Consider the following 8471-nt stretch of genomic DNA (forward strand, 5'->3'; position numbering starts at 1 on the left):
GGATGATCCGGGGCAGCCTCCCCTCCTGAATGCCACCCAGGCTCTGCTCCATGACCTCAGTCATCTCCTGCAGGAAGGAGGAGGGAGTCAGCTGAAACACACACCAGCAGCACAAGCCACAGAAACACCTCTGCTCCTCTTGTTCAAGTGCCATGGAGGAACAACTTGTGGTCACAGCTACTAGGCCAGTCCTGCAAGCCTCCTGAGTTACCTGCTGCAGTGTTTCACATCAGAGCATTGACGAGGCAGAGCAGAAGAGAGAAGCTCTAAGCAAGGGGCTCTGTCCCATGAGCTTCTGTCTGATCTGCTGGGGCACACCTGGGGATTGCTACTTTCTGGGCATTTGTTCCCTCTTCACTGTTGCTGTAATAGGAATTCCCCCTTGGGGCCTAGGCTTCCAGACCCCCTCAGTAAAAGTTCCTCTGCAGCCTTCCTGCAGGATCCCTTCAGGTCCTGGCAGGCAGCTCTGAGGTCCCCCTGGAGCCTTCTCCTCTGCAGGCTGCACACCCCCAGCTCCCTCAGCCTGGCCTCACAGCAGAGCTGCTCCAGCCCTTGCAGCATCTTTGTGACCTCCTCTGGACTTGCTCCCCAGGTGCTGGAGGAGGCAGAATAAATGAAGGCTGCAAACCATGCAGGGCCACATCCATGGGTTGGGGCAGGCTGGTGCTGAGTGAAGAGCCAGGCCCAGACAGGATGTTGGGCTCTGAGCTGCTGATGATCACAGGCAGTAGGCAGGACCCTGTGTGCCCTGTGGTGGTTGATTTTGGCAGGAATTTGTGGGTTTGCCACAACCATGTGAAAGGAGGAGTTCAGAAGATGCACAAGGAGCAAAGGCTGAGAGCCCTGGGGCTGAGAGCCTGCAGAAGAGCAGCCCCAGAGGGGAGCTGAGCAATGCTCAGTAAGAGTTAAAGGAGCTGTGGGGGGCAAGAGGCTGGGGCCAGGCTCTACTCAGTGGTGCCCAGGGACAGGCCAAGGGGCAGAGGGCACAAACTGGCACCCAGGAGGTTCCACCTGAGCAGGAGGAGAAAGTTGTTTGGTGTGAGGGTGCTGGAGGCCTGGAGCAGGCTGCCCAGAGAGGTTGTGGAGTGTCCTTGTGTGGAGAGCTTCCAACCCCCCCTGGGCATTGTGCTGCTGGGCAAGCTGCTGTGGGTGCCCTGCTGGAGCAGGGGGCTTGCGCTGGGGGATCCCCAGGGGCCCCTTCCAACCCCACCCTGCTGGGACTCTGTCATATTGGGCATCCAGGAGTGAAAATGGTGAGAGTGAGATGGTTTGAGCTCCTGAGAGAAGAGCTCCCTGCCCCAGATGGGTTCCCAGCAGGGAAGGAGCTGCACAGGCACAGTTGAGCCTCACAGCTGAGCTGCTCTCTGCTGGCAGAACCTTTGGCAGATGCTGCTCTGCAGCACAGGCTCCAGGCTGCACAGCCCCAACCCTCCCAGCCTGTCCCCACGGGGGAGCTTCTCCAGCCTCTGATCATCTCCGTGACCTCTTCTGAACCCTCTCCGGGTCCTTCTTGTGCTGGGGGCAGCAGAACTGGCCAGGGGCTACAGGTTTTCACGAGGAACAAGTGAAGTACTTGCGGGACAGTGTCAGCTTTCTGGAGCCCTCGGAGATGATAAATCACAGCCCCTGGCCCTGCCCAGCAGCTGTGCCAGGCTTGGCCGGGCCTGCAGTGAGCCTTGGCGTGGGACATGTGCCCTGCTCGCTTTCATCTGCCTGCCTGGCTCTGGTTTCCCTTTGAAGTCCCCGCGGATCTTCTTTTGGGAAATTACTTCTGCTGAGCCTCTTCCTGGGCTCTGCTTTGGCCACGACCTGAGAGCATCTCCAGGGGCTGCTCGGAATTGCAGCGGGGAGCAGGGGGGGAAGCGAATCTCCTGCCTGAGGATGGAGCTGCTTCCCCCCACCCCGCCTCCTCCTCTCTGTGCATCACAACCCAGGAGCTCGACCGGAGCGGGAGACCCCTGCTCAGCCCTGCACGGTGCTTGGCACCCCTGGTACCCCCGGCCGCCGCCAGCCTGCCGCCCGCCGGCCGCAGCCGAGCCCGCGGTGCGCTGCGGACGCGCGGTTGCTGCGGTGACCGCATACATATTGCACAACGCCCTAAACACTTGGCGCTGGTTGCTAGCAACTAACCTCAGCTCCCCCCGCCCCGGGCGCGGCACAGCCGCCCGCTCCCTCCCGCAGCCACGGGAGGCTGCGCAGCCCGCGTAGCCCACCCCCGGAGCAGCCAGGAGGCGAAGAGGATGGGTGGGTGGATGGATGGATGGATGGATGGATGGACGGACGGACGGACGGATGGATGGATGGACGGACGGATGGATGGACGGACGGACGGATGGACAGACAGACGGAGGGCAGCCATGGAGAACGCTCCGAGGTGGCTCCGGTGCAAGCTCTGAGCTGCACCGCGGAGCCGTCGCAGCGCTCCTGGACTCGGCACGGTCCTGGCATCCGGGGCCGTGTCTCGGTGACACCGAGCTGTGAGTCTCGGTGTGTCGCGGCCAGGCGCCGGAGCTCTGCGGCTCACGAAGCTCCCCGAGGCGGGAGACAGCCTGGGAACATCCTGACCTTCGCTGGGAACCGCACGAAGGGAAAAGTCCCGGGGGAGCCGAGCGCTGAGCTGTGTCCGCACCGCCCCAGCGCAGCACAGGACCTGTGCAGCCTCCGCCGCAGCTCCTGCCCCTGCCGTGGGCTGCAGACCAAGGCGCAGCCTCCGCCGGGGCTTCCTTTTCCGGGCCGCAGGAAGAACGTCAGGAGCCGGCCAAGGGCTGTGTTCGGTCCCCGCAGGGCTGTCATGGTGACAACAAACGCACAATAAACCCCGGCCCTTGGGAACCAAAACCTGACCTGCTCAACCCGACCCCGCGGGTCAACTTGCCAACCCCGGCTCGATGCCCACAGCTCTCCCCGTGTGCCACCTCTTGACTCTTCAGGCTCTGCAGCCCCCCAGGGCTGGCTTGGAGCTCCAGCAGAAGAGCTGCTGATGTGCCCAGCTCCTGTGCCCAGCTCCTGCCTGCTGCCAGCTCAGTGATCCTGGGCTCTTACCCAGCTGCTGTTACTGGATGATTTGGCTGGGGTTACCTGAGCTCCTCTCTGGAGCTTCTGACAGCTGGAAGCAGATCCAGACAGCTGGGAAAATGCAGGGCAAGCTGAGGACAAGATTCTACCTTCAGCAGGAGTTAACCATCCTCCAGGCCCAGTTACTGCCCTCTCCTTGAAGCAGGGAGCAGTCAAGGAGCTCTGCCCTGCTTTTTGGGTGGTGGGGCAGCAGCTCTGGGTCTGTTCTGGCCTGGGTGGGGGCTGGGTGACCTCACAGCCTCTGAGCCTCTCCACTTTGGAACCTGCTGTCATGTTTTACAGAGAGCAGGAAGGATGCATGACCAGGACAGAGCCCTCCTGGTGCCACCCACTCCATGCAGCTCTCTGGCTGTGTCTGAGCTCTGCCAGGAGAAGCTGGATGCAGGAGGAACACTCACTGCTGACACTGGCATCAGACTGGTCCAACTCTGATAGAGAAGCCTTCACATCTGTCCTGCCCATTCTTGGCTGCCTCCTCCAGCTTGCCCTTGCCACCTGGGTTGCCACCCTGCTCTTGGCTGGGCTGCTGATGACGGAGGTGGCACGAGGCTGGCTGGGGGATGTGACACTTGTGGGGTCCTTCACATGGCTGTGAGCACCTGGGGCTCCCCAAAGCAGCCAAGTGCCCTGGCACGCCTGTGTCCTCTGCCACCAGCCCTGGCACTCACCTCCAAGCCAGGAAGTGCAGGTAGTGACCCCAAACCTCGCAGAGCTGGACCCTTAGAGATCTCCAAGCCAAGACAAGGCTGAGCAGGATCCCCGTGGTCCCAGGGCTGGCTGTGCACAGCAGCCTGCCCCAGGGAGTGCCAGGGATGTGCTGAGGTGGGAGCAGGCCCTGGGCAAAGGGCTGAGGTGGGGCAGTGAGTAAGGGCTGTGGGTTGTGTCAGGACTCCATGGCAACCACAATATTTGGGTGCTGCTTCAGCAGACAGCACCCACCCAGAGCCCCACGTGTGGCTGGGCTCCAGGCACAGGAAGCCAGCAGCCGTGGTGGGCAGCAGTGGCATGTGGCTGGTTGGCCCCAAGGTCACACTGAGCCATGCAGAGGGCTTGCTGCACGTGCCTGGCATGCCAGGGGGGTTGGCATGCGTCCTCCAGCCTGAGCAGTGCCCTTTGCCCACAGAGGAGCTGATTCCTGCTGTGACGGCTTGTGTGGGACAGGGCTGCAGAACACAGAGGGGAGCCTGCAGGGGCAGGGTGACAGAGGGAGCTTGTGGGGGGGCAGGAAAGACTTTGAGGGGTGATGGAAGGATCTTAAGGACTGATTTGGGGGAGGGCGTCTTGGGGTGGTGGAGGAGCCTCGTGGGCTGATGGAGGGGCTTTGTGGGGTGCAGGAAAGACCTCGTGGGGTGATGGAGGGGTTTGGGGGTGATGGAGGGGTTTGGAGGGTGATGGAGGGCCCCGACGTGGTGGCAGAGGGGCGGTGAGGGGGTCGGAGGGCATCCCACGGGAGGGCCGGGCCGGCTTCCCGGGCTCCATCTCCCCGCCCCGCGGGCGCTGCCCGGCCCGGGGGAGGCGGGAGGGGGCGGCTCGGAGCCCCGCTGCGGGTGCGGCCCCGCGGCCCCTCCCGTCTCCATGGCGGCTCCTTAAACAGGCGGCGGCGGCCGCGCCCCCCGCCCCAGAGCGCGGCACCGGGAGGTGAGTGACTGACCGAGCGCGGAGGCACCGGCACCGGGACCCCCTCCGGGGTACTGGCTCTGCCGGGGGCCGGGCGGGGGTTACCTCCATCCCCGCATCCCGCGGCCGCTGCGGCGACTCCCGGGCGGGTCCCTGCTTTGTGCTGCGGGGACCGGCGGGGACCGGCGGCTCTCCGTCTCCGCTGCTGCTCCGTGGTGACGGTCGCTAGGCAGCGGCTGCGCTGCCCTTTCGTGCCCACTCTCGGGTTGTCACCAACCTCAGCAGGGACCATCTCGGTGCCCCCCGGGCAAGCACCGGGCGAGCTAGGGACTGGGGGTACTTGAGCCCCCGGCGGGTGCCACCGTACCCGGTGCTGGGCGGGCCGCGGCGGGCGCTCGGCACATGGCAGGGGATGCAGAGCTGGCAGGGCGAGGCTGGCGAGGCGACGGCAGCGCGGGGGGTGCCAGGATGTTTGGCGGAGCCCTAGCGGGGGGCAGCGGGCGGAGCTGGGGCGTTGCCAGCCCCACGGAGAGGGTGAAGGAGGCGGCTGGCAGAGGCGGTGGGCAGAGGGGAGGTGGGGCCGGCGGTGGCTGTACTACGTCATTGCCAGGGCGCTCCCGAGGGACCAGGCTGATGCGCTCACCCCTCCCAGCCCCGCAGCTGGCAGCCTCACTGCTGCAGCTCTGCACCGGGACCCTCCATCCCTCTCTCCCCCCGCACCTCGGGGCTTGGCCCTCACCCCCCTGCTTGCCAGCCCTGCCAACGCCCCGCTCTTGCTATCCCCCTCCCACCTTCACCAGCCCTCCTCCTCCTCCTCCTCACCTCAAGGACCTGCGAGCAGAGCTGAGCCAAGCTCTGAGCGAGCCTGGGCAGTGACAGCTCCTTCTGCCCCCCGCCTCCAGCCCCCTCTGCCCCCACCCCGCCCCCGCAGCCCCATGGCCGGGAGCGCTGAGATGGCTTCCCTGGAGGAGAGCTTCCGCAAGTTCGCCATCTACGGCGACACCAAGGCCACCGGGCAGGAGATGAACGGCAAGAACTGGGCCAAGCTCTGCAAGGACTGCAAAGTCACCGACGGCAAGAGCGTCACCAGCACCGACGTGGACATTGTCTTCTCCAAGGTGAAGTAAGTGACCAGGCTCTGCGGGGCGGGGCGGGGAGAAGGGGATGGGCGTGCCCATGTGGTGGCCAGGGATGGGTGGCACCCCCCTGTTGCGTGCCCAGGATAATATCTGTTCCCAGGCGCGGAGCAGGTTGCTGCCCAGCGGCTTCGTGCCCTCGGGGGGTTGTGTGATTAATTTAGCAGAGCTGAAGATCGCTAAATGCAGATCTGGAGAGGGTGGGGGTGGGGGGAGGCTCAGCTTTTGGTGCAGAAGGGATGGAAGGAACCTCTGGAGGTCATCCAGAGAGCTAGAGCAGGGGCACCCAGGGCAGGGCACCCAGGAACGCATGCAGGTGGGGTTGGAATATCTCCAGAGAGGGAAACTCCACAACCCCCCTGGGCAGCCTAAGGGGGGTTGTGGAGTCTCCCTCTCTGGAGGGTGTTGTGCCCCTGCTCCCACACCCAGGCTGGTTCTCCAGGGAGCCCTGGTGAGGCCAGGAGGGGCTGAGCACCAGGGGACAAGGACCAGGGGCTCGTGGGAGAGATGCTCTGTCCATGCCCTCCCTAATGTGACCAGAGAGAGACTGATGCCCACTAGGGGAGAGAGGGCAGGCTGGGAGAGATGGGAATGGATGTGTGTGTGTGTGGGGGGGGGTGTGCCCTCTTCCCACCAGTACCCAAGTGCCAAGGCTCTTCCATGCAGAGGTGGCATTGTTGGCACTTGGACACCAACGTGGCTAAAAACCCAAAAGGAGCTCCTGGAGCTCAGCAGGAGACATTCAGCCAGGACTACCCTGACCCTTTGGAACTGGGCTGAGGGGGCCCGAGGCTAGGGGTGGGGAGGGGGAGCGAGGTCTCATCCTGCTGCAGCCCCATTGGAAGGCAGTGCTGAGGGCCATCTGCCTTTGTGTCCTGGCAGGGGGAAAACCGCCCGTGTCATCAACTACGAGGAGTTCAAGAAGGCTCTGGAGGAGCTGGCCCCCAAGAGGTTTAAGGACAAGAGCAAGGAGGAGGCTTACGATGCCATCTGCCAGCTGGTGGCCGGGAAGGAGCCTATTAACGTGGGCGTCACGGTGAGCCGGGAAGAGCGAAGCTGCTCTCCGCCCCTGGGAGCAGGGCGGATGGTGGGGAGGGGAGCAAGGAGCTCTCACCTGCGGTGCGAATGCTTTGGGGAGGACCCCGTGGCCCGGGGTGGGCTGTGGAGCTTTGGTCACCCCGTGGGGAGGGGGGCTGAGGAGTCTTGGTGGGCACAGGGAGCAGAGTCAGGGCTTCCAGGGGGGTCTGGGGGGGGGGGGGGCTGCAGGGCTTTGGTGGGCACGGAAAGCAGAGCCAGGTCTGTGGAGGGGCTGTGGAGGGCTGCAGAGCTTTGGTGGGCACAGGAAAAGGAGCCAGGTCTGTGGTGGGCGCCGGGAGGTGCTCGGCTCAGGGCACGAAGGGGTTGGGGCTCTTGACTCCGATGCCCCTCTCCCCGCGGCAGAAAGCCAAGACGGTGGGGGCGGTGGAGAGGCTGACGGACACCTCCCGGTACACCGGGTCACACAAGGAGCGCTTCGACGAGAGCGGCAAGGGCAAGGGCAAGAGCGGGCGGGAGAACATCGTGGACACCAGCGGCTACGTCAGTGCCTACAAGAACGCGGGCACCTACGACGCCAAAGTGAAGAAGTAGGGCTGGGTGGTGCCCGTGGCGCCCACCGCCCCGGCACCCCCTTCCCCGCCTGCTGCCCGTGGGGCCGGCGCTCACGGCAGCCTTGGGACGTGCCCGTGTGCCCTGGAGCCCGGGAGGCTGCGCCGGGGCCAGCCCCGTGCCGGAGGGATGTCGGCCGCCCAGCGCCGGTGTGACCGGGCGGAAGGCGCCGGGCTGCGTGCCCTGCCCCAGCGCTACGGCTGTGTGTCCCCCACCCCTCGTGCTGCCAACCCCCTCCCGGCCCCTCTGTGCTGGCCCCTCCCAGCTCCCCCCCCTACTAACAGCACTGCTCCTCAGGGCTCCCCTGCCCCGCTGGCACCCAGACCTGCCCTACCTCAGCTCCAGCCTTTGGGGCATCCTCCCTGCCAGTCCCGCTGGAGATTGCAGCCTGGCATCCCTGCAGACCTCTCTGGGACCTGCCTTAACTTTACACCAGTTACACCACTTTTCCCACTGGTGCCCTCACCACAGGGCTGCCTGGCTTTGCTGCTTGCTCAGCACTGAAGGGGACTCCGACCCTGGGGTGCCGTTAGTGCCAGAGCTGCTGGGATGCCCCCGGTCCTGGGCTGCATCCCGACAGAGCTCAGTGCTGCTGGGATGCTCCCGGTCCTGGGCTGCATCCTGACAGCGCTCAGTACTGCTGGGATGCTCCCGGTCCTGGGTTGCATCCTGACAGGGCTCAGTGCTGCTGGGACGCTCCCGGCCCCGGGCTGCACCCCAGCAGAGCTCAGTGTTGCCTGGCCACGGTCAGAGGTGTCCGAACGAAGCCCCTGGTGAAGCCCCAGCCCCAGGATGCCGCAGCCCCCGCGCTGTCCCCCGGCTCTGCAATAAAGCCCTGTCCGCACTGACCCCCGCCCGCCGCTCTGGTTGTCTTCAGCGGGACGGAGCAGCGAGCCCCCCGTTTTTGGAGGGGCGCTGGGAGGCTGGTCCGGCCGTGCCACCGCGGGGCAGCCGTGCCGCGGGCTCGGGCCCTGCCCTGGCGCTTTTTGGCAGCTC

At 65.2% G+C, this 8471-nt stretch overlaps 2 protein-coding genes across 2 annotated transcripts in view; both read left to right on the plus strand.

The window, feature by feature from the left end:
- Positions 1–2074, plus strand: part of ZDHHC1 (zinc finger DHHC-type containing 1) — a 24626-nt gene extending 22552 nt beyond the window's left edge. Inside the window, exon 8 of the mRNA XM_054397186.1 lies at positions 1935–2074. Within this exon, the coding sequence (XP_054253161.1) occupies positions 1935–2074 (140 nt within the window). The remainder of the gene's footprint in view (positions 1–1934) is intronic.
- A 3548-nt stretch (positions 2075–5622) lies between these two features.
- On the plus strand, positions 5623–7457 carry TPPP3 (tubulin polymerization promoting protein family member 3). The gene is made up of 3 exons (XM_054397197.1): positions 5623–5815; positions 6711–6864; positions 7269–7457. The coding sequence occupies exons 1-3, from the start codon at positions 5628–5630 to the stop codon at positions 7455–7457; spliced, it is 531 nt and encodes a 176-aa protein (XP_054253172.1). The 5' UTR covers positions 5623–5627.
- The last annotated feature ends 1014 nt before the right edge of the window (positions 7458–8471 follow it).

Source organism: Indicator indicator, chromosome 42, assembly GCF_027791375.1.
Source record: "Indicator indicator isolate 239-I01 chromosome 42, UM_Iind_1.1, whole genome shotgun sequence".
NCBI lineage: Eukaryota > Metazoa > Chordata > Aves > Piciformes > Indicatoridae > Indicator > Indicator indicator.